The 23838-nt window shown below is 58.7% G+C and overlaps 1 protein-coding gene across 2 annotated transcripts; it reads left to right on the top strand.

Annotated features, from left to right (window-relative positions):
- Positions 3789-23026, top strand: CSK (c-src tyrosine kinase). Of its 2 annotated transcripts, XM_018066366.1 has the most exons (13): positions 3789-4435; positions 18159-18238; positions 18547-18660; positions 18765-18877; positions 19190-19409; positions 20168-20261; positions 20470-20535; positions 20615-20714; positions 20811-20901; positions 21354-21427; positions 21516-21711; positions 21818-21904; positions 22155-23026. In XM_018066366.1, exons 2-13 carry the CDS (start codon positions 18224-18226, stop codon positions 22335-22337), a joined length of 1353 nt encoding a protein of 450 aa, XP_017921855.1. In that variant the 5' UTR covers positions 3789-4435; positions 18159-18223; the 3' UTR covers positions 22338-23026. The 2 variants fall into 2 exon arrangements, with proteins under 2 accessions (XP_017921855.1, XP_017921856.1); XM_018066367.1 differs by lacking the exons at positions 3789-4435; positions 18547-18660 and having other exon boundaries at positions 18721-18877.

Here is a 23838-nt window from a genome sequence, read left to right as displayed (position 1 = left end):
GAGCTCATTCTACCCATAAATTTGCTTAACCTTGGGACTTCTGGTGACCAACCCAACTTTGCACTGAGCTAGTGTGGTGACCTTGTGTCATCGAACGCAGCCAGAAATCCTGAGCCCTGTTCCCCACATCCAGGGGTCTCCAGCCTGCCCTCTTTTCTCCATTTCCCCAAGGTAGGGACAAGTAGCCCAGCCTGACAAAACTGGCACTTGAGCCTACCTGGCAGGGAGGGGGCTTCTCCTAAATTTCCCCCCATCCTAAAACCCGCAGATTCTTCTCTCATGAGTTCCTTCCCTAGAGCCTGCTGAAAGGGGAGGTTGTCTGGTGCCCAAAGCTTTGGAGGTCCTCAGACTGGAACCCCAGTACTGGGGGGTCAGATTCTGGGAAAGTTCTTCAGGGTTGAGCCTCAGTGGCCTTATCTTCAAAACATGGCTGCAAACACCAACTTGACATCTCCCCGTCTCACAGATGTCCCAACCTCAGCTTGGCGCCACCCCCAGTCTGCCCCTCTGCCAGGCCCTCCCTGCCTCAGCAAAGAGCACCAGCATTTCCCCGTGTTCCAGTGTACTTGATGATCAGGTCCATTTTCTCCTGGGGCCTCTCCTCTCCCCAAACAGCCCCATCACCAAAACTGCCATGTGGCCCTCCCTTGTCCACTGGGGCCCAGGCCCATCATCAATGGCCACACTATACAAAGCCTCTGCACTGGTCTCTTGACTTTTGCTCAGTCGTATTACTCCCCTACTTTAAAATCTATCATTGGGTCCACATTGCTCATATAATAAAATCCAAACTCATGTAATAAAACCTCTTCCCCACAACACCCTACCAAATCGGGCCCCTTCCTCTCATACAACCCTCCCTCACTGGTCTTGTCACCTTGACGTTCTGGCTGTCCCTTAAGCTGTTGAGCCCTCTGTGTCTCTCCATCATCCCCAACCCACGCTCTCTCCTCCATCAAACAATCATTGCCTTAAGCCAGTGTCAAATTATCCTGCTTATTTATTGATCCCACCAGGCAAGAACCAAGGTGGTCTCCTCACCCCTTCAACTCCTGCATCCAGAAGGATGCCAAGCACTTAGTAGGTGCTCAGTAATTATCTGAGTGAGGGAATGAATGAATGAATGCTGTTGAACTTGGAAGTGAACCGGCTCTTCCGCCATAGGATAGCTCTGTGGGGCCCGTGCATGTATTGATTTCCCTCCTGGGCCAGGATTCAGGGAAGTTAACAAATCTATTTCATTTCTGCTCTGAAGAGGTGGAGCCAGGATGCAAATACAAGTTTATTTGACTCCAAAGTTCACACTCAGGCCACAGCAAACCCACGGGAAGAAGTCAGACATGTTTGGGAGGAAAGGAAGAGGGACTGGTGACAGAACTGAAATGAGGGATCCTCACAGCCCTTTCTGGAGAAGGCAACGGCCCCCCACTCCAGTACTCTTGCCTGGAAAATCCTATGGACAGAGGAGCCTGGTAGGCTGCAGTCCAAGGGGTCACTAAGAGTCGGACATGACTGAGCGACTTCACTTTCACCTTTCACTTTCATGCACTGGAGAAGGAAATGGCAACCCACTCCAGTGTTCTTGCCTGGAGAATCCCAGGGACGGGGGAGCCTGGTGGGCTGCTGTCTCTGGGGTCACACAGAGTCGGACATGACTGAAGTGACTTAGCAGCAGCAGCAGCACAGCCCTTTCCCATTTTGCCAGCTGCTTCAGTGGGGGAGGGGAGATGTCAGGGTGACCCTTCCCAAAGCTTTTGCAGGGCTGCTGAAGTGCTTTCCTTTAGGCTGAGGGGTGGCTCCATCCAGTCCCACTTTATCATTCTGTCTTGACCTCAGAGGAAAGAAAGGGAAACCAACCAAACTGAGTGCCCTCCCCACCTCCCCCACCCCAAGGCCTTTATCTTGCTGAATCTGCACCATCTCTCTCTCTTTTTTTTTTTTCTCACCAACTCTTGCAAGAGAGGTGCATTTTGAACTTGATCTTATGGAGGAGGAAACTGAGCTCAGAGACATTAAGTAACTAGACCAAGGTCACACAACTAGGAAGTGGTTCAGCTGAGATTTAACTTTACTGTGAGAACCCCAAATCCATGCTTTTTTCCTATTACACCACAGCTGTCTCTAAGACTTACTGGACATCTCCTCAAAGGGCAGTGGTGTGACTACATTTACTTCCCTCCTTGCAGGGCTGGCTTCTTACTGGAAATTGGCCCAGGGGTGCCTTGGGTCAGAGGGCCATCCTGTAGTTTGTCCGGGGAGGCACACCCAACTCAGCCCTTTGCAATGTACAACCACACTGTCTTCTCAGCTGGCTCTCCCACAAGACCCTAGACTGTCCCTCTCACTCCCGAGTCCCTCACTTCTCTTGAATTTCACCTGCTGTACACCTCCTTTCCCCATCACAGAATGGCCTTCTCCTGCGCCCATCCAACCCTGAACCTCCCTTCAGGACCCAATCCCTAGGAAGCGCCCTGCCTCCCACCTACACTGGAGTCTCTGGTCTCTCCTCCATCCTCACCGCCCCCCCTCATCCCCAACTCTACACTCCCCCCTCACACACACACACGCTCACTGTCTGCTCCTGAGCTCAGAGCCCATCACACTCTGTCCTTCATTAACAATAATATATAGGAAGGAATGATACATAGCTAAGGGCTGACTAATTGCCTGCCACTGCACACTAAGCACTTTAGACATGTTAACTCATTTCCTCCCCCATGGAACCTTAAGAAGTTGGTGCTATTACTTTCCCCATTTGGTAAACTAGAGCACAGAGAGGTTAAGTAACTTTCCCAGGGTCACATAGTCACTGACAACTTCCTCATTGCCTCCAGGCTGAAAACAAAGTCCAAGAAAGTCCCATAAGGCCTTTTGGATCTCTCTGTGCTCTGTGGCTTGAGGGGACCCCATCTCCCACGACTTTACAGGACCTACCCTGCAAACTTGCAGCCATACTGAGCCATTTACAGTTCCCAGAGCCGTCAGGGGGCTTCCCTGGTGACTCAGACAGTAAAGAATCTGCCTGCAATGCAGGAGACCGGGGTTCCATCCCTGGGTTGGGAAGATGCCCTGGAGGAGGGCACAGCAACCCCTCTCCTGCATTCTTGCCTGGAGAATCCCCATGGACAGAGGAGTCTGGTGGGCTACAGTCCACAGATCGCAAAGAGTCGACAAGACTGAGCCCAGCACAGAGGGGTCAAGCGCTTTCACCTCCCCCGACCTTTGCCCATGCTTACTCCTTCTGCCTAAAATCCCAGCTCTATCAAGTCTCCCCTTTGGCCCTCCCCTCTTTTCTGCTTCCTGTGGGCCTTGTACACCCCTTCTTCACTTCTATCAACTCTTTCCTAGCGCTTGACTGTTGGCCTGTCGGTGCTGGGAACTCCTTGACAGCCACCAAGCGACCCGGCGGGGAGACTCCAGAACAGGGCCTGTCACACTGGCAGCGCCAGGAAATCCTTGCGAACGGATGAATGCTCCTGCGGGTGAGGGTCCCTGTGCACAAACAGATCCGAGCAGAGGGCCCGAGGCCTGGCCTCCGTCGCTTGTACACCGGGGAAGGCTTGGAGGCTGCTCCAAGGCGGGCTGGCCGGACCTCCCTGAGGGACCTTCGGGAGCCTCCGACGCGGGCGGGCAGGCGGGGGCAGGGCGCGCGCGCGCGGACACACCCCCCGCAGTGTCCCCGGCGCCCGGCAGGGGGCGCTGCTCCGTCGGCCCACGCCCCGCCGCGCGCCGGGCCGGCTCCCTCGCGCAGGCGCCGTGCTGCGGGCGGAGGATCCGGGCCGCGCTTCCTCTCGCCAGGCCTGCGAGCTTCCTCCCAGCGGAGCCCAGGGCGAGCCGAGCTTGGCCGCTGCTGCCGCCGCCGCCGCCGCGACCGCCGCCGCCCTCCCGCTCTCGCCCCAGCCCGCACCCCGCGCGGAGGTCTTGCTGGGGTGGGGTCCGAGCGGGGCGGTCTCCCGGCCGCGCCGCCGTCGGGGCCACCCCCCCCCCCCGCCGGCCAGCGGTCCCTCCCGCCCCAGCCAGCCTGTGGCCGCCGGAGCCTCCGGGGCGTGGAACGCGGGGACCTTCTGCGGCGCCCCGAACCAGCGTCCGGGGCCGCCCCGGGCAGCCGGCGCGACGTCCCCGCATCGAACCTCGGTGGCGGCGTTCGGAAGCGGAACTCTGCCGGGGCCGCGCCGGCTACATTGTTTCCTCCCCCCCGACTCCCTCCCGCCCCCTCTCCCCCGCCTTTCTTCCCTCCCCGACCCGGGCCGCGCGGCCATCCCCCTGCCTCTCTCTGGCCGTCCCTCCTCCCCCTCCTCTCGCACCCAGACCTCTTTGTACCTCACCACCCGGGGACCCCTGCGCCCCTCCCCTCCCCCCTGGCCGCATGGACCGTCCGGCAGGCCGCTGATGCTACCCGCAGCGAGGTTGACCGGACCGCAGTGCCCCGAGAGAGGTGAGTGCCTGGCGGGCCGGGAGAGGAGGTGGGCGTCCGGGTGCTTCCCGGAGGGAGGCGGGCGGAGGTCGCTCGTCCCGCTTCTCTTGCAGCTGCCGTGGCGTCCACACCCATCCCCCACCTCCCTTACCCGCCCCCCCTCCTTCCCGGGTTCGAAATCTCCCGGGAGTCACTGTCAGCCGGACTGGGAGGGGAGCGCACTAGGGAGGTACTGCCTTTCCAGCCCCACAGACTTGTCTCAGGCCACCCCGAGTCTGTCTTCCCCCTCACCCGCTTCGTGGGTGCTGGCTGGAGCCTGGAGGGAGGGGGTCAGTATGGCCAGGGCCCTTGGAGAATGGGCGGTTTGCCGTTCCCTGCCCCGGGCCTCCCTGCAGGTTCCTTGGCCTGCCTGGTTCTGACCCCTCCCTCATTCACCCCGCGGAGGCCCTGCCGCCTCCAGGAAGCCCAGGGCCCAGCCACCTTCCTTGAGCCTGCCAGAGGTTGAGTCTGTCACCCTGAGCCTCCCAGAAAACCAGGTCTAAGCCAAGGGACCTCTGACCCTAGGGTGGGGAAACTGGGCAGGGCCTGTGTCGTGGGTGGAGGTGACACTGGGCATTATTAGGACCATGCCCCCACCTGCTGGCAGCCTTGTCAGCCCATTCTCCCAGGCTCCTCAGGGCCCAGGCCAGGTGTCAGGAAGGGGCGTGTCCAGCCATCAGATTCCTGAAGCTTAACTAGGGGTTCCTCTCCCCTCCCTTTCTGTAGGCCAGAGGACTGAGACTTAAAGGGGGAAGTTGCTGTCCCGGGCCTCTGGCAGAGTTAGGTTGTCTGTCCTCTCATTCCCCCGACTCTGCAGGGCTAGACTGCTATGGGCAGGGGAAAACGATACAGGTACCTTTATCCATGAGGGACATAAGCCCCCCAGCCTGGCCCATGGGACCTTGTGGGGTGAGCACGTGCTCCCCTACAGAGGGCTGGAGAGAAGGGAGAGAGCTTCCGGCCCCAGCGCTGCCTCCATCTGGGCTCAGCAGCATCGGCCCTACCTATGGGGTTTCCCCCTGGTGTCTGAGGCTGGGTCCCACTCATGGGATGTGGCTAGTGCGTGGGGGCACCCCTGGGGCGTACCCCTGCTTCTGAGCTCAAGCAGTCCAGTGGGCTCTCCTGACTCAGCCCTCCTGTACACCTTTGGCTCAGCTAGTAACTGGGATCTGGAGAGGAAGACAAAAGCCCTGTAGGGACCACGCTACCGCCTTGGCATCGGAGCATTGTCAGAGTGGGGACACCCAGATGGTCTCTTCCAAGCTCCCCACGCCCTAATGGTCCCAGTGTCTTTCTTGGGGCCCCAGCAGGAACAGGGCGAAGGTGGCAGGAGGGAGATTGGGAGTGTGGCAGGATCCTGCCCCTAGAGGTGTGGGGGTCCCCTGGAGGATACAGGGCCGTGTCTGGGGCCCCAAGGGCCACTGGCAGGTTTGTTCCACTCAGGCCTCTGCCCTTGATTGTTGTTGTTTCCGGTTACCCTGACAGGCGCAGTGGAGGGTTCACAAATATGGTGGGTCTGTGAGACTCTCCCCTCACCCAGCCCTAACTTCCTTTCCAACCCGAAGGCCTAGGGCTGAAAGCTGACCTGGTTGGATGCCTGTGAGCTGTCAGGTGGGGCCCAGGGTCCTGAGGCCCTCGTAGAAAGGGTCTGGCTTCAGGAAGCATGTGTGTAGGGATTCACTTTTTCTCTGGCGAGTTTGGTGTCTTCCTCCCTGCTCTTCTGTCTGCGTCAGACCTGGGACTGAGAAGGACCAAGAGAGGGTCTCCAGCATCACTGCAGAGGGTACCAGGCTCCTAGGGGTTGAACCATCCTGGAACAGACCAGAGTTCAGGCAGAGACAGAGGCCCAGGGCCCACAGTGTGACATGGCTGCCCCCTGATCGGCCAAGACGGCTGAGGTCCACTACTTGGCTCCATCTTTGGGGGGTTTGAAGCCTTGGCTTCAAAGAAATAACCCAAAGGTGTTTGATCTGCGAAAGAGAAGGTAGGGAAGGACCCTCGTTTGTCTCAGGGCCTGTCCCAAATCAGAAAGGCCATCCGTTGATGTCCCAGACACCAGGACCAGAGCTAGGGGACAGGCAGGTCCCCAGAACGTAAAGCCTGAGTTCCTTACGAGAAAACTAAGTATGTAGGTATGTAGTGTTAGGGTGCTTAATTTAGAAAGTAACAAAACAGCACTACAGACCATTTAGAAAACGAAAAACTCACCCACTGTTTCTTCCCCAGTGCAGAGGCTGTTAGTATCTTGGAGTTCCCAGCCAGTCTTTCCCCGATCTTTTTTCCTTCGTCGCTGTTGTCATTTGGGTGTACGTGCCTTCACACCTTTTTTCATTTAATACTGTATCTGGGCATTTTCTCATGTTGCTACACAGTCTGTAACTTTGCCTCTAAAAAGCTACAGAATATTCCGGACAGCTCTGCCATAGCGGCGATACTCCAGCCCTCTCCGCAGGCTTGTGCACTGTTGTTGCCCGTCTGTGATTGTTGTCGCTGTTGTAACTGTTGTTACTACAGGCCCCCAGAGCAGCCGAGGGTATTGGAGAGAGTAGGCAACGTGGCACCCAGCCAACAAGTGACTCTAGGCCCGGCTGTGCCGTAGAGGCCAGGGTAGAGGGATCTTGGGCAGGTCATCCTTTGAGCCAGGGTTCCTTTATATACACAACAGCAGTCCCTACTTCAGAGAGGAGTGTGCGGACGCTGAACTAACTAACCCAGGTACTGGAAGGTGCCTGGCACAGCCCCTGGCGTCCACTAGATGCTCAGTAAGAAGGGTGGGCGTTGTTGAGAGAGTGCCCACAGCCGGCTGCCTCGACATGTGCAGAAGACGCCAGGGCCAGGGTTGGCTGATGGCTCACCTAACCGAGGGTGGTCTCTGCCCGGGGAGCCCTTCTGAAACCCTGTGTTCAGAGACTGCTCTGGCCAGTGTCCTGTCGCCCCTCTCTGTCTCCCGCCCATCCCATCACCATGTGGAAGATGGGCTACGGGTTGGTTTCTGGGGCCTGGCCCTACCCCTTCTCCTTCTGTTCTTCCAGCATCAGAGCTGAATGAATGAGGCCTCTTCTCCAAGAGCCTGGCTGTCTCCTGTCCCTCAGCTTCAGCTACTTCCTAGGCCAGCCCCACATTTCCCTTGTAGAGACAGGGACCTACTCCCTGGGAAAACTGAGTACTGGGCAACGAACTCCAGGCATCCTGAGCCTCAAGCCAGGGACAGCCATGCCGGCCGCATCCTCCCACCGAGCAGCTGAAGGAGGGAAGAAAGCAGGGCCAGGGCCCACAGACTCCAGAGCCTCCCAGCTGGGAGCTGAAGGGAACATAGATGGTCCACAGATCACTGGGAAATCTCGGGTGTTGGCAGCCCTCTCTCTGGCAGGTGCTGCCCGGGTCTAACCTGAGTGTGTACTGCTGTGACATCACTTGCTTCCTCTTATTCTGCTTCTGTGGAGAACGAGGGTGGGGTGTGCCTTGCTAGTGCCACCCCAGGGACACTAGGAGGAAACCAGTCTGAGATCGGCACCCCGGGGCCTATGAGACCATAGTCCAGATGACCCCAGTATGGCTCAGAATTAACCTAGGCAGAGGGTCCTTCCTGAGGTGGCTCGTTCAATGCAGAGGGCTCCCCGGCGCCTGACCTCAGGCTCCAGCCACCAGACTTTTGCCTTTGGAGTGTCTGCCTCCTGCCTGGTCTTAGCGCAGGGGAAGTGGGCATTACAACTGCCCTCCTGTCCCACAGCCCGGGCTGGGATGAGGTCACAGGGTGCGGTCCTCTCCACGATCCTGGCCTGGCTGGGGTGAGCACTGCGGGTGTTTCTCAGCGCCCCCCTTTCTTGGTTGGGGACAGGATGGGTGGAGGAGCAGGCCACCCCTCCATCCCAGGCAAGGAGCACGCCTCCCCTCCTCCTCTCCTTTGGGTCCCTTCATCCAAGGGCTGGAAATAGAATCCGCTAAGTAATGATTAAAGTCAAATTCAGACCTAAAAATAAAGAGCTGGTGAGGAAGAGCTAGTGTGCTCCCTGCGTGGCTTAGGGGAGAAGCAAGCAGGGCAAGGCTGGCTGCAGAGGGCCAAGCCCTGCTTCCCAGGAGAGGCCAGAGCCCTCTGCGGGACCAGGAGTACTCCAGTAATTGGGGGAGGGTCCCTGGCTTCAGGCATACTGCAGCCCATACCAGTTAGGCCCATAGTGGCAGAACCAGGCAGAGAAATCCCATTTTTCCCATTGGCAAACTGAGGCCCAGGAGGACCAAATGGTTTGTCCAGTGACTGTCCAGGAGCTCCCCTTGGCAGGTCCCGGGGAGCTGGGCCCCCCCCCCCCCCCCCCGTGCAGCCCAGCTCACCCTTCTGCCTGCTCAGTTTCTCTTCCTGGTTTTGAGATCCTGTGATGAACGTGGCTTCTCATCACACACCAGCTCTGAACGCCTCGGTGGGGCTGGGCCTCCAACCGCAGCTTCCCTCCGCCTCCCCCTCCCCTTCCGTGCCTTGGGCCTCCAGACACAAAAGAGAGGCTGCCTGGCGCACCCCCTACCCCCCGTCGGTCTGCTCTCCACATGATTGGAAGCTGTGCGGGTGGGTGAAGACCTGGGTGCCACCTGACACCTGCACCCCCTGGCTGCTGCTTCTCAGCCCAACCTCTGCTCCTCACCCAGGCCCGGATATCTGCGGGCCCCGGGCCATGCTGGCCACGCCACAGGGAGACTGGAGGGGAGAGGGAACCCTCAGAGCCCCCTGCCGACCAGTAGAGGAGGCCAGACGCAGAGAGGAGTCAACTGGGGGAGGCCTGTGGTTCCAACTTCCTGGCAGGGCTGGTGGGAGCTCAGAAGCTGGGGATCTGCGTAGGCTGGAGCAGCCAGGAGGACTTCCTGGAGGGGCAGGGCCATGAAAATCAAGAAGCATTTGAGAAAGAGGTGGGTGGGGGCAGAGGTCATTGGCCGGAGCCCTTACTCTCTGGGGCTGCTGATTTCTGTAGCTGCTGTTGTGGCCCTGGACAAACTCTTGGCCTGTCTCTGCAAGGCAGGGTATGGCACAGATGTAACCAGACAAGGAGGGCCGGCCAGTCTCCCCTCAGCTGCCCTCCCTCACCTGTCTGTCCAGGACGTCATCGATCCTGCCCAAGGAGAGGGTGGAGGGTTGGCTGACCAAGTTCAGACAAGCCTGAGCTCAAACCCTCACTCTGCCCCTTGGAAGCTGGGTGATGGTTCTCAGCTGGGCGCCTCCTCTGTCAAACAGATAACAGTAAAACCTCACGGGGGTTTTTTGAGGGTGAAGTAACTAAGGCAGGCTTGGGTCAGTAGGCTCTCGCTCCTGTGTTCACAGTCCGTCCCGTGGGGGAGGGCGTTGGTAACCCTTCTCTCTCCGCTGGGTAGCATGGTTGTGTGTTCTCTGAGACAGGGAGTCCAGAGACGGGAATCGGGGGGTCAGAGTTCTAGACCTCTCACCGGCCGCTGGGCCACAGTCTCCCACCTGTAAGGTGACCAGGGGCCTTTGGGGTAAGGGACAAGGACAGTCTGGTTTTCAAGGGTTCGTTGGAGACCAGTGCTGAGAGGCCATATGTAAATGTAGGCAAATGAAGGTGCAAAGACCACAGGCTGTGCCGAGGGGTGTGGCGGAACTGAGGCCTGGGTTTGGGCCCTGGGGAGCCCTGGAGTCCCCCCTGCCCAGTGCATGTAGGTAATTAGGCTCCTGAGCGGTAATTAGAAACCTTTCTGGGCCAGGAGTGACAGCCTCCAGCCACAGCAGTGCCTGGGGGAGGAGGCACCCCATGAGGCTCCTCTCCTCCAGCCCCCGCCTCTCCCAAACCGCTAGACGGGATTTCCGGTCCCACTGAGCCACTGGGGGGCAGGAAAAAAGCCTGTGAGTTGCTGTAGTTTGGTTTTTAACATTTTTCAGCCATTCGTCTCGCCCCTCCCCTTAGGACCGGGGGTGCTGAAGGCTGAGGGAGCCCTGGGGTGGAGGGTGGACAGCACACACCAGAGGCAAAGTGAGTGGGACCCTCCTTCCAGTCCTCTCCTGACCCCCAGGGAGGTTCAGCCCTCTCCAGGGGTCTTGTGCCCAGCTCTGCTGCTGCCCGGCCCTGAGATATTTTGTGTAGTGGCTATGATGAGGGCTCTGCAACCACCCGGCCGGCTTAGTGGGAACCAGCCCCCACCCCCGCCCTGGTGTGTGGCCAGGGACATCACAATGCCGTCAGCCTGGGTGCCCCTTGCAAAACCAGAGGCGGGGCTGATTGTACAGCTGCCAAACCAGCCCAGCTGCTGGCATGCCCCGCCCTTCTTAGGTGCACTGTCCTTTGCTGGGTTGGGGGGTGGGGGCGCCCAATCAGAAACAGTGCTGCTTGCATCTGCCCTGCACCTGTCAGCAGCTTCCAGACTGCCTGGGTTCAGAGCCCCTGTAGACCCCACCCCGCGCTTCTTCATTCTCAGCTAAGCCTCTGCGCCCCACGGTGTGAAATCCGAATCCTGGCCTGATGAGCACAGCGGCTTCCACCTGAGATCCTCCCAGTTTCTGCTTCCCCCTACCCCTTCCCCAGTGGCCCCGACCCCTGTCTCTCCTGCCCGCTGAGGCGTCAAGCACACCTGGCCGCCACTGACCAACCACCTGGCAGCCAGGAGAGCAGCAGCAGGGCTAGGCACCAGGGAGAGGAGCCGAGTAGCACCTTGGGGTCCCAAGGGCAGGACCCTCCTGGGCCCTTCCGCCTCCTATCCATACTGACCCACCACACGGGCTGGGCACACAGGGAGGCTCTTGAAACGATGGCTCAAAGAACGAGAGGGCAAGGGGGACCGGCTTATTGCCTCCAGCGGGCTGCCCCTGCCCTGCAGCGGCTCCAGCCGGGTCCTATGGCTGGACCAGAGTCTCTGGGGACCGTGGCCCCCGAGTCCCCCCCAGGTCTCCTGTGCACTTCCCTTTTCAGTGGGTATTTTTAGCTGGGTGTAAACAGTTACTGAAGGCTCCCACGCCCCACTAGGCAGTGGAGTTTTGGTGAGGAGGCAGGGCAGGAGCCCCTTGACCTACTTTGGCCCTCAGCACGTGCTTGGCTCTGGGGTCTACAGCTGCCCCAAAGCAGGAAGAGGACAGTTTCTGGGCTTCCCCTCTCCCTGCCAGCCTGGGCTCCCAAGAAAGCCTGCCTGAGGCTGTGGCCACTGACCTCAACACTTGGGCACAATGCCCAGCCTGTTCCCGGGACCCCAGCACAAGGACTGCTGGGAGCAGGGTTTGGGGCAGGAAGTCGGAGTGAAAGCCCCCTGTCCCCCAGCTCTGTGGGGGTGGGGTGGCAGCTGCTGTCCCTTTGGGGTTAAATATAGTCCTGTCGGTTATGGGGCCACAGTGTGGAGCAGCCAGCCTAGCTTCCCCCTGTTGTCTGTTGGCTCATTCATTCATTCAGCACTCACTCACTGCCCAGCACTCTGGGCCTGGCCCCTGCTAGGACGTGAGTCAGCCCAGCTTTACTCCTGCAGGGCTCCCAGGCCAGGGTCGGGGAGGTTCTCACTGGACCATGAGACGTGAGAGGCTCTGGAGGCCTGGAGCAGCCAGCCACCACAGCCAGGTGACAAGGGAAGACTCCTGGCATGAGTCAGTTTCAAAAAGTTATTTATTTCCTTACTAATCGTAATTTTTGCTTTTTTTCCTTTTTTTTAATTCACTAAGTCATGTCTGACTCTTTTTCGACCCCATGGACTATAGTCTGCCAGGCTCCTTTGTTCATGGGGTTTAGATTCTCCAGGCAAGAATACTGGAGTGGATTGCTGTTTCCTCCCCCAGGGGATCTTCCCCGACCCAGGGGTTGGACCATATCTCTTGTGTTTCCTGCACTGGCAGGTGGATTCTGTACCACTGAGCCACCTGGGAAACTCAGTCGTAATTTTTAGGGGGCAGGTAATAGATACATGTATGGATGTGAGAGTTGGTCTGTGAAGAAAGCTGAGCGCTGAAGAATTGATGCTTTTGAACTGTGGTGTTGAAGACTCTTGAAAATCCCTTGGACTGCAAGGAGATCCAACCAGTCCATTCTAAAGGAAATCAGTCCTGGGTGTTCATTGGAAGGACTGATATTAAAGCTGAAACTCCAGTACTTTGGCCATCTCATGCGAAGAGTTAACTCATTGGAAAAGACTCTGATGCTGGGAGGGACTGGGGGCAGGAGGAGAAGGGAACGACAGAGGATGAGATGGCTGGATGGCATCACCGACTCAATGGACATGAGTTTGAGTGAACTCCAGGAGTTTGTGATGGACAGGGAGGCCTGGCGTGCTGCGATTCATGGGGTCGCAAAGAGTCGGACTGAGCGACTGAGCTGAACTGAATAGATACATGGGCTTCTCTTGTGGCTCAACTGGTAAAGAATTCACCTGCAATGCGAGAGACCTGGGTTGGATCCCTGGGTTGGGAAAATCCCTTGGAGAAGGGAAAGGCTACCCACTCCAGTATTGTGGCCTGGAGAATTCCGTGGGCTGTATAGTCCATGAGGTCGCAGGGATTTTCACTCAATAGATAAATGTTGTTAAGAAAACAAATTAAAGGACAGCAGATATACAATGAAAAAGAAGTTCCCCTGAACTTGATCCTCACTCCTCCTTCCCCCTCCCAGAGATAGATAACCTCTGTTATCAGCTTCTTTTGTCTTATATCTCTGCATTTCTGAGGTCAGGGATGAATGGTATGTCCTCTGGAAAAACAAGGATTGTAATATACCATGCATGATGTCCTGCACCTTGCCTTTTTTTTTTTTTTTCTTCTCGGTCTTTGAGTTTTTCAGACCTACCAAAAAGCTGAAATAATAGCATAATAAATACCCATATGTGGGCTCCCCTGGTGGCTCAGATGGAAAAAGAATCTGCCTGCAGTGCAGGAGACCCGGGTTCAGTCCCTGGGTAGGGAAGATCCCCCGGAGGGCGTGGCAACACACTCCAGTTTTCTTGCCTGGAGAATCCCATGGACAAAGGAGCCTGGCAGGCTGCAGTCCATGGGGTCGCAGAGAATCAGACACAACTGAAGCGACTTAGCACACACGCTCAAATACCCATAGATACTTTGCCCAGATGCGCCGGTCTTTAACAGCTTGCCACGCTTGCTTTACCTCTTCTTCTGTGTACTAGACATATGTATATTCTTTGTTTTTTTGCCAATTTGAGTGTGAGTTTGCAGGCATCATACCTCCCTCTCTTAAGTATTTTAGCACAGATCTATTATATAATCACAGTACCATGATCACAGTTAAGAAAATTAACATTAATTCCATCATATTATCTAACGTTTTCATTTTTCGAGGTTGTCCCCAAGTGACCTTTATAGCTATTTTTTCCCTCTGATCCAGAATCTGATTCAGAATCACTCATTGAGTCTTGCTGTCGTGTGTCTTTTCTTTCTTTTTCAGCTTTATTGAGATATAACTGCTGTTCAGTGTTATGTGAATTTAAGTAGTGTGCAGTGTGAAGATTTGATACAGATGTACATTGTGATACGATTACCACAATAAGGTTGCCTAACACATCCCTCACCTCCCATAATTACCATTTTGTTGGTGTGTCCTGTTTCTTTAGTGTCCTGCTTAATCCAGAACATTCCGCAGCCTGTGCTTGTTTTGTCTTTAATGACCTTGACTCAAGTCGGGCCGGATATTTGGGCTCCCTGATCGGAGTCAGGTTAGGCTGCTCTGTGGCCCGTCGCACAGGATGCCGTGCCCTCCTCGGGGCGGGAGGCACTCTCTGCGCCTCTCCTCGTTGGTGCTGCTCCGTCTGATCACCTGGTGAACGAGGCATGGGCCGCGTCGCGCTGTGGTGGAAGTGCTACTTCCTCTCTCTGGTTAATCTGGAGCGTGGTCCTCAGATGCCACGTCTCTGTGCTGCACCCCTAGCAACATGCACCTCATGACCTGAGCAGGTCATTTGCCGTTTCTACTTCCTCTGTCATGGGGAGGTTTCTGTTTCAACACCTTGAGATCCGTCTGGGCCCCATCTCAGCTGGCCTTTTTCCCTTTTGGGGATATCTGGTCATTTGTTTACTTGGTTCCTTATCAATGGACATAAAATTTGTCTCCCAGCCTCTTGCCACACCAAACAGTGCTGCAGGGATTCTTCTGCTACAGTTTTTTAGGCACCTGTGTAACCCCAGAGGTTGAGTGGAAGTTCCTTGGGCAGAGAATGGGGAGGGGCGGAGAGGGAATGGCAAGGCAGGGAGGCAGAGTCCTAGGAGCTGCAGGTGATAAAGGGATCTGGCTCACGTGCTGGAGAGCCAGTGAGTCCCAGAAAGCTCAAGGGACTTCCCCAAGGTCACAGAGCAAGTTGGTGACAGAGCAGGAACCGGACTGAGAGCCCATGACTCCCGGGACACTGTTCCTGCACTTCTTCCACAAAGCTGCCTGAAACAAGGTTCAGATAACCCCGGCAGGGCCTCTCTGTGCCAGACCAAGGCTGGATCAGAGGCCACAGTTTGCAGTGGCCCCTCCCAGCCGCTGCCTCTTGGCCTCTGACCTGGAGGGGGATAACCCATCTGGACCCTCAGGGCCCTAAGGACAGGGTCCTCCTGGCCTCATGACTTCACCAGGGAGGAGCCATCAGAGAGTATCTGCAGCTCCCTCCAGCAGGATTTCTGTGTGAAGAAAGCAGGCTTCAGAGCAGCCCTGGGAGCTGCAAGGTTGTCACCAATCCATTGTACAGATAGGAAAACTGAGTCCTGAAGCCATAGCCAGTAGAGCAAGGGGAAGGCTAGCTCGTACCTCTCCTTTTCTGATTGTCCTCTTCAAACCCAGACCCTCGAGGAAGCCCCCCTGACCCCTCTGGGCTCGCCCGTCCCCCTGAGCACCGCTCACTTCTCCCTGTTCCCTTGCACTCTCTTCTCTAGGCCAGGGTGGTCCCAGCCTGCCGGCAACCCTGTAGACATGTGCGGGCACATTAGGCAGAGGGCAGCAGGCGTGGGGGTAGGACGGCCTGCTGGCTCAGGCCTCTGACAGCTGTGTGAGGCAGGATGCTCACTGGAGGTGTAGCCTCGGGTAAGGCCACTTGCCTCTTGGCCTAGCTCAGCATCCTCACCTGTAAAATGGGAATAATAATAGCTTCTCTCTCAGTTGTTAGAGGATTTGATGAACCATAATGTGTCAAGGACAGCCTGGCACAGAGTAAGTGCTCAGCCAACATGGCCTATTATTATTTTTATTATTATCCTCAAGTCAGTGGGGAGGCGGCGGCAGCAGCTGCAGACCGGGGAGAGAGTGTTTGCAAACTGACAGCTGAGAGGGTGACTAACGGAGTCTCAGCCTCTGTGGAGGGAGGGGGAGACGTGGGGATGCAGAGAGCAGAGCCCCTATGCAGAAGGGCTTGCAGGTTGAGGACCCAGCCAATCACGGAGCGACCCTGATTCCAATTCCAGACCATCACCCCTAACTGGTGGTGTGCCTTAGGGCAAGTTGTTGCGACCTCCTGAGCCTCGGTTTCCATGTCTATGAAATGGGGGCAAGAGGAGCTCGTGGCTCCCACAGGTGGTTCTCGGGAGCCTAAAGTTGCTTCCTGTACTCATGGTGGCTCCGTCGTGTCAGAGTGTGTGGGTCCAAGGGGATCCGGTCTCCCTGCCCAGATGGCAGAGGCTGCCACGCTGGCCTTGGGACAGGAAGCACGGTGTGTTCCAGGAGGAAGGGAAGCCCTTGATCCCCAGGGGCAGGGGGTTGATGCCAGACACTTCAAGTCTGGGGGCTCGTTCCACTCCCTCCATAGCCTGCTTGCTGGTGTCCCTGTCCCGCCTTCGGAGTGCGAGATCCGAGGATCAGAAGGGTTGAGTTTCTTGCCCGTTGTGTACTTGTCAGAGCCCGGTCTGCCTGACCCTTGCCCCAGGAGTGGGGCCTGGAAGCGGTGGTGGTGGTTCCCCCCCGGCTCCTTCTGGTCACCCAGACCGCACGCCCCCCTGCTCAGGTCCCAGGTCCCATGGCCCTCAGAAGCCAAGCTTGTCTCCTCACCTGGCATTAGAAGCCCCACATCCCTGCAGGGTCTATGCCCTGCGGGCCCAGTCCTCTCCGTCCCCTGCAGCGGACAAGGTGCTCAGACCATAGGATCTGTTTCCCAACCTCCCTCACCATGGGCTTCCAGCGGGGGTGCCCCTGCCTTTCCAAGCCCTGCAACCCTCCAGGCTCAGCTCCAGTGCTCCCTCCTCCAGGAAGCCCACCTGAGCTCTGCAGTCCTCACTCCCTTCACACCCCTGCTGCTGCTGCTGCTAAGTCGCTTCAGTCGTGTCCGACTCTGTGCGACCCCAGAGACAGCAGCCCACCAGGCTCTCCCGTCCCTGGGATTCTCCAGGCAAGAACACTGGAGTGAGTTGCCATTTCCTTCTCCAATGCATGAAAGTGAAAAGTGAAAGTGAAGTCGCTCAGTCATGTCCAACTCTTAGTTACCCCATGGACTGCAGCCTACCAGGCTCCTCTGTCCATGGGATTTTCCAGGCAAGAGTACTGGAGTGGGGTGCCATCGTCTTCTCCGTCACACCCCTAGGCACTTGCATTTAAATGTCTCCTTCCACTGCACATGCATCTCAGCCAGGCCCCAGACCTTGTCCGTCACATGAATGAGCCTGGGAACAAGACACATGGAGGCGTTTCTCTTCTGACATACCATAGGCATGGGAGAGCCACTGGCCCTGCCTAAGCCTCAGATTCCTCATCTGTCAGCAATGAACAGTAGTCCCATCCCTCTGCTTCCTGAGACAGGTACACAGCGGCTCTGGGCTGTGTGTGGGAAGATGATGGTTGTAGGAGTGCTGAGCTGGGGCCGCAGAGAGTGTGTGTGCAGGATCGGGCTGATTGCTGCTCTGGGGGCATCAGGCTGGCTGGGGTCGCTTTCTCGGGGGAGTCCACTGTATTGAAGTCGACATGTACATCAGAAGGTACGCCAGTCTCAGGGCACAGCTCGGTGAGTTGCCAGAGCTGAGCTTGCCCCCTTCCAGTCAGCTAGCCGCCGCCTCCGAGGTCTCCATCCTGCCCTGGGAATCCCCCGATTCCGAACCTGATTCAGATGGGGTCACACGGCGTGTGTGCTTCCTGCCAGCGTCTTGGTCAGCAGACGCTTAGAGGCGCGTCAGTGCTGGTCCACAGTGGCGGTTGATCACGGTTGCTGCTATCCGGTGTCACACACAGCTTCTCTCTCACTCCCGGCGAGCATCTGGCCAGTCCCCGTGTGCACTTTGTTCAGACCAGGCTCCCGGGCCTGTCTCGGCAACACCTGCCCTGCCGTCTCCCGGGTGTGTGCCAGGAAGTGGGGTGGCCAGGCCATGGAGCTGGCTTACGTTTGATTTCAGAGATACTGCCTGGGCGAGTTTTTATAGGTGACAGAACTGAGAGGCCCACAGAGGACAAGTGACTTTCCCCAAATCCCAAGCACCTCAGTGACCTCAGCCGCCCTCGGTGACCACGCTCAGTGGCCCTCGCAGACCGCTTAGCTGATGTCCCGCCATGGGCTGGTAGGACAGGTCTACTCACCCGCTGTGATTTGTGGCCTCGGTCGGTCATTCTGTGGGCTGTAAAGCCACAGTGGGCTCAGGGTTGGGGGGTCCTCGGCCCTCCTTCCCTGCCCAGTGTCCCCAGCCTGCCAGGACTGGAAAGGGCAGCCCTTGCCCAAGACCCCAGCTCCAGAAGCCTCTGGCATCTGTTCACATTGCTGTGGGGAGGGAGCAGGATCTCAGTGACAGAGGCACCGTCTCTTCTCACAGCTTCCTCTCAGTCCCCCCTTCTCCCCACAGCTCTCATGGTACCAAGTGACAGGTCGGCCTTCCTGTGACACGGGGACGCCAGATCTTCTAGGAAGATGTCGGCTATTCAGGTACTACAGGGATGGGGGTCCCCACGCCACCATGGGGGTGCCGAGAGGGGAGAGAGTGAGAATGCAGGTCGACGCGCTCTCCTTCTCCCCAGCCCTGGCTCTCAGCAAAGTAGAACTCAGATGCAGGCACTCAAGATGGGAGCCCAGGGGGTGAGACTCAGCTGGCAGGCACCCAGCACTCTCTGGAGGAGGGGCGCCTCATCCAGGCTTGTGGAGGCTAGGCGAGAGGCTGTGGCCTTGCAGGCGTGCAGGCAGGTGGGTGGGGGTTGCCCCGAGCTGCACCCGCCCACCTGTCGCCTGCCCTGCAGGCCGCCTGGCCATCCGGTACAGAATGTATTGCCAAGTACAACTTTCACGGCACTGCTGAGCAAGACCTTCCCTTCTGCAAAGGAGACGTGCTCACCATTGTGGCTGTCACCAAGGTAACCAGGGACCTCACACCCCCACCCATCACCTGCCTCTCGGTTTTTGCTCCCCTGCAGGGGTGGGTGAGCCTGAGAAAGTGTCTGGGCTCCCCTCTCCCCAGGACCCCAACTGGTACAAAGCCAAGAACAAGGTGGGCCGTGAGGGCATCATCCCAGCCAACTATGTCCAGAAGCGGGAGGGTGTGAAGGCAGGCACCAAGCTCAGCCTCATGCCGTGAGTACCTCCAAGGAGCGATCAGGAGCTCCAGTCTGGGAGGGAGGAGGACGGGAGCCCTGAGTCCCCAGGAAGAGAGTCAGGAAAGCATGGAGGCAAAGCTGGGATGTCCGTGAGGGCCTCTTAAGACAAGAGGAAGGGCATGGGTGCGGACCTCAGAGGGGATGAAGGGCGGGAAGCAGAGGACGAGGGCCTCAGTGCCTGTCTGAGCCACAAACCCTGGGGAGGCACCAGCTAGGGGGAGGGCCTTTGGGAAGTGGAGCCCGGCATTGCCCTTGGGCTGCCACGACCCCAGGCCTGGCCTCCCTGCAGCTGGTTCCACGGCAAGATCACGCGGGAACAGGCAGAGCGGCTCCTGTGCCCACCAGAGACGGGCCTGTTCCTGGTGCGGGAGAGCACCAACTACCCTGGGGACTACACGCTGTGCGTGAGCTGTGACGGCAAGGTGGAGCACTACCGCATTATGTACCACGCCAGCAAGCTCAGCATCGATGAAGAGGTGTACTTTGAGAACCTCATGCAGCTGGTGGAGGTGAGCGGGGCCCCTGGGCCTGCTGGGTTCCAGCTGCAGCCCCACCGCCACTGGCAGGGTGACCTTGGGCAGGTCCCGCAACCTCGGCGAGCCTGCCTTTCCCTGTTTCTCCATAGAGCCCCTGTTGTGTGCCAGGGTTGATCTCTGACCCCACAGTGCCTCCACACGGAGATGGCACCCCAGTATGTAGGCCAGGAAACAAAGGTTCAGAGCAGTTAAGGGACTTGCTGCTGGTCACCCTGCTGTGAATTGGAGGTTCCAGAACTAGATCTGAGTCTTCTGATCCCAGAGCTAGCTTCCCTCCAGCCACTCAGAACTGTCTGCCCAATCATGTGTATAAGCATGGCCCCTCGAGCTCCACCTTGGTGGCCCCCGTGTCTGGCAGTTCCTAAGGCCGACTCTGCCCCAGGCAGCCTTCAGGTGCCTCCTGCACCCACCCTCAGCACTGTCCCTGCTGCTGGCCTGACTTGCGGCAGGGGTCCTCTGCACACCTGGCTAGAGGCTGAGTCAGGGCTGCTGGTGCGGCCAAGTGATAGCAACAGCCAGTGTCCGTCCAGCACCTGGCGTGTGGGGTGGCATGGTAGACAGGCTGTGTGTCTGGGCCTCCCTAACCCTGCTAGAAAATGGGGGACCCTCCCTCCCCAAAGCAACTCTGGACTGGGTGGGACCGGCCTCTGCTGCCCTCTGGTGGTCAGATCAGAGCGGTGCACTGGTGGTGCCCAGGGGCCGGTTTTGAGGGGCTGCCCTGCGCCCTGCAGCACTACACCTCAGATGCAGACGGCCTCTGTACTCGCCTCATCAAGCCAAAGGTCATGGAGGGCACCGTGGCTGCCCAGGATGAGTTCTTCCGCAGTGAGTGCCACCCCCACCCCACCCCTCTCTTGCCCACCCGCCTCCTCCCCCACCCAGGCTTCCTGGCACAACCCCCATCCCAGAGGCTCTGGAGACCTCCAGGGAACCCACATGTCATAGTCCAGTCTTCCTCTGCTGCGACCCCTGCTCTGACTTAAGCCCCCCTCCCTGACCACCGCCTCCTGCCCCCCTGTCCCCTCCTACCCAGGCGGCTGGGCGCTGAGCATGAAGGACCTGAAGCTGCTGCAGACGATAGGGAAGGGGGAGTTTGGAGGTGAGCCAGGGAGGGTGGGCGCCTGGGGGGCGCTGGTGGCCGTGGGGAGCCCAGGGACCGAGCCCCACTGTCTCCCCAGACGTGATGCTGGGGGACTACCGAGGGAACAAAGTCGCTGTCAAATGCATCAAGAACGATGCCACTGCACAGGCCTTCCTGGCTGAAGCCTCCGTCATGACGTGAGCTGGGGCAGTGGGTCGGGGGGGCGGTGGTCGCCCCGGAGCCGGGAGGTGATGGCAAGGCTTGGAGGCTCTGAGCACCCCGTCCCGCTGCAGGCAGCTCCGGCATAGCAACCTGGTACAGCTTCTGGGCGTGATCGTAGAGGAGAAGGGCGGGCTGTACATCGTGACCGAGTACATGGCCAAGGTGTGTGTCTGCCCCAGGCCCCCCGCGTGCCCTGGGCCCATGCTCCCGCAGCCCCTGCTCTCCAGCTGAGCTCTGAAGCCGCTGGGGCTTGGCTTTTGTCTTGGCTCACCGTTTATTCATTGGAGGTGACCAGTGGAATGACCATTCCCGGTGACCTTGGAAAAGTTGTGTCACCCACCAGACCTCAGGTCCTTGCCTGTGAAGGGAGGTAGTAACAGAGTTTTCCTCAGAGATTTATGAGAATTAAGAGAAAATGCATGAAAATTGCTGAGTGCAGTGTCCAACGTGTAGGATCTGATGTTCTTTCAGAAGTGATGTCCTGACCTTTCCCCTGTCCCTTCCCTCACCTCACACCTCCCGTGAGTGTCGCCATTTACCCAGCCCCAAGCCCCCTGAGGTCTGGAGGGCACGTCTAACCTGTGGGGCCTGTCGGTCTGTCTATCCTGCCCCAGGGGAGTCTAGTGGACTACCTGCGGTCTCGGGGTCGGTCGGTGCTGGGCGGAGACTGTCTCCTCAAGTTCTCACTGTGAGTGAAGCAACCTGATGGGGGGTGGGGGGAGCTGCCCTGCTACGGGACCCCTGCCTGAGGGCACGTGCGGGTGGCTCACCCCTAGAGACGTCTGTGAGGCCATGGAGTACCTGGAGGGCAACAACTTCGTGCACCGGGATCTGGCCGCCCGCAACGTGCTGGTGTCCGAGGACAACGTGGCCAAGGTCAGCGACTTCGGCCTCACCAAGGAGGCCTCCAGCACCCAGGACACGGGCAAGCTGCCGGTCAAGTGGACAGCCCCCGAGGCCCTGAGAGAGAAGGTGGGCGGGCTTCTCCTCTGGGCCTGAGCAGGGGTGGATGGGGTTGCTGGTCACCTCCACCCCCAGTTCCCAGGATCTGACACCGCCTCTCCCATCCACATGGCAGAAATTCTCCACCAAATCTGATGTGTGGAGTTTCGGGATCCTTCTCTGGGAAATCTACTCTTTCGGGCGAGTGCCTTATCCAAGAATTGTGAGTGTGGGCGCTGGGGCTGAGACTGGGGCTTGGAGAAAGGGGAGGGTGGCAGGGTGGGGGGCCTCACTGGGCCCTGCCTCCCGCATCTGAGGCCTGGAAGCTGCATGCCTGCCCTGGGGTCCTCGCAGGCCACCCCCAGGACCTGGATCTGAGACAGAACTAGGGGTGTCATGGAGAGGAGTCCTAAGTAGGGGTCCCCTCGGGGTCAGGCCTCGCACCGACTCACGCCACCCCCTTCTCCGCGCAGCCCCTGAAGGACGTTGTCCCGCGGGTGGAGAAGGGCTACAAGATGGATGCCCCCGACGGCTGCCCGCCTGCAGTCTACGAGGTCATGAAGAACTGCTGGCACCTGGACGCCGCCACGCGGCCCTCCTTCCTGCAGCTCCGCGAGCAGCTCGAGCGCATCAAGACCCACGAGCTGCACCTGTGACTGTCGGCCTCGCCCGGGCCGAGGGCCTGCGGGGACTGAGCCAGAGAGACTGCGGACCTCGCGCCCCCGCTCACTGGGCCCAAACCCGAACTGAGCCCAGCAGGAGGCTGGTGGGCCTCTTTCCTGTCCCAGCCCGCACCCCCTCTGGCCCCCGGAGACCCCGCCTAGGCCTGGCACCTTCTTTCATGGACCCACCTGCGGGGCTTTGGGAGCCCTGCCCTCGGGCCCGGATGGGAGGAAGCTGAAGAGCGGGGGGGTAGACTCCCTGCCGTGGTCAGGCTCCCCCTGGCCTCCCATCTCTCGCCTTCTTAGAGTTTTATTCCTTTTCTTTTTTTGAGATTTTTTTTTCCGTGTGTTTATTTTTTATTATTTTTCAAGATAAGGAGAAAGAAAGTACCCAGCAAATGGGCATTTTACAAGAAGTACGAATCTTATTTTCCTGTCCTGCCCGCAAGGGTTGGGGAGGCCAGGCCCCTCTCCAGGGACCCACCACCCCGGCCCTGCTCCCCACCCCGTGTCCCGTGTCCATGTTGCCTCGGTCGCCCCGTGTCTGCGCTTGACCATGTCGCACCGTTTGCATGCGCCCGAGGCAGACGTCTGTCGGGGGCTTGGAGTCCGTGTGCCGCTGCCGCCCACCCACCTGCCTTGTGAGACGGAATCGTAATAAACCACTCCATGAGGACCCCGCTGCCCGGTCTCGGCGCTTCATCCGCCGAGCCTGCCTGCCCCACCCGGCCCCTCATCCCTGTGCCATCTTGTCCATCCCCCTGTCTCTTGTGAGTGAGGCTGTGCTTGCCCTGTGAGGGGGGCGGGGTGGGGAGCGCTGCGGGGAGATGTAGCCACTGCCTTGTGTCAGCTGCACGAGCGAGTGTCCTGTGTCTGCTGAGAAGCAGTTCTCACCACCCGCCTCCCCCAACATCCCGCTGCCGGGCAGGCCTGGCTCCGGGGCGTCCTGGGCTTGGATCCCCCCCGCCGGCATCCCAACTGCCTCTCCTGCTGTGTTCAGGCTCACAGCACAGGGAGGGCTGGAGCATGGATGCCAGAGAAAGCCAGGCCTGACGCGCCGGACATGGGCTCCCCTTGGTAGGAGGCAGGATAAACATCTCGTGCCGATGAGACGTGACCACGATGGGGAGGCTCTAAGCTGCTGACCGATCTTACAGCTCCCCTGAGGCCGGGCATCGCTGACCCCGCCCCACGTGCGCCCAGCCTTGCAGGGCACAGATGGAGAAGGCAGACTGGCCCTGGGTTCCGCGGGGCCACTGGTCAGTGAGAGCCTCTGAGGGTTCACTTCATTCACTGAGACAGGCAGCTGGTGGAGTGTCCACTTGTCCTTGGGGCTCTGACCTGTCCTCTCCCAGCCTGCAGGACCTGAAATCCAGGCCGTTCTGACCGTGCAGGACGCCTCGGGGCTGCTCAGCCCACTGTGGTCCGGCCCCATCACCTCCTGCAGCTCAGTGCTGCTGCCTCCTCTCCCCCAGTTCGTTTTCTCTGCACATGG

Source organism: Capra hircus, chromosome 21 (assembly GCF_001704415.2).
Source record: "Capra hircus breed San Clemente chromosome 21, ASM170441v1, whole genome shotgun sequence".
In the NCBI taxonomy this organism is placed as follows: domain Eukaryota; kingdom Metazoa; phylum Chordata; class Mammalia; order Artiodactyla; family Bovidae; genus Capra; species Capra hircus.
This window is presented reverse-complemented; position numbering and strand designations above follow the sequence as displayed.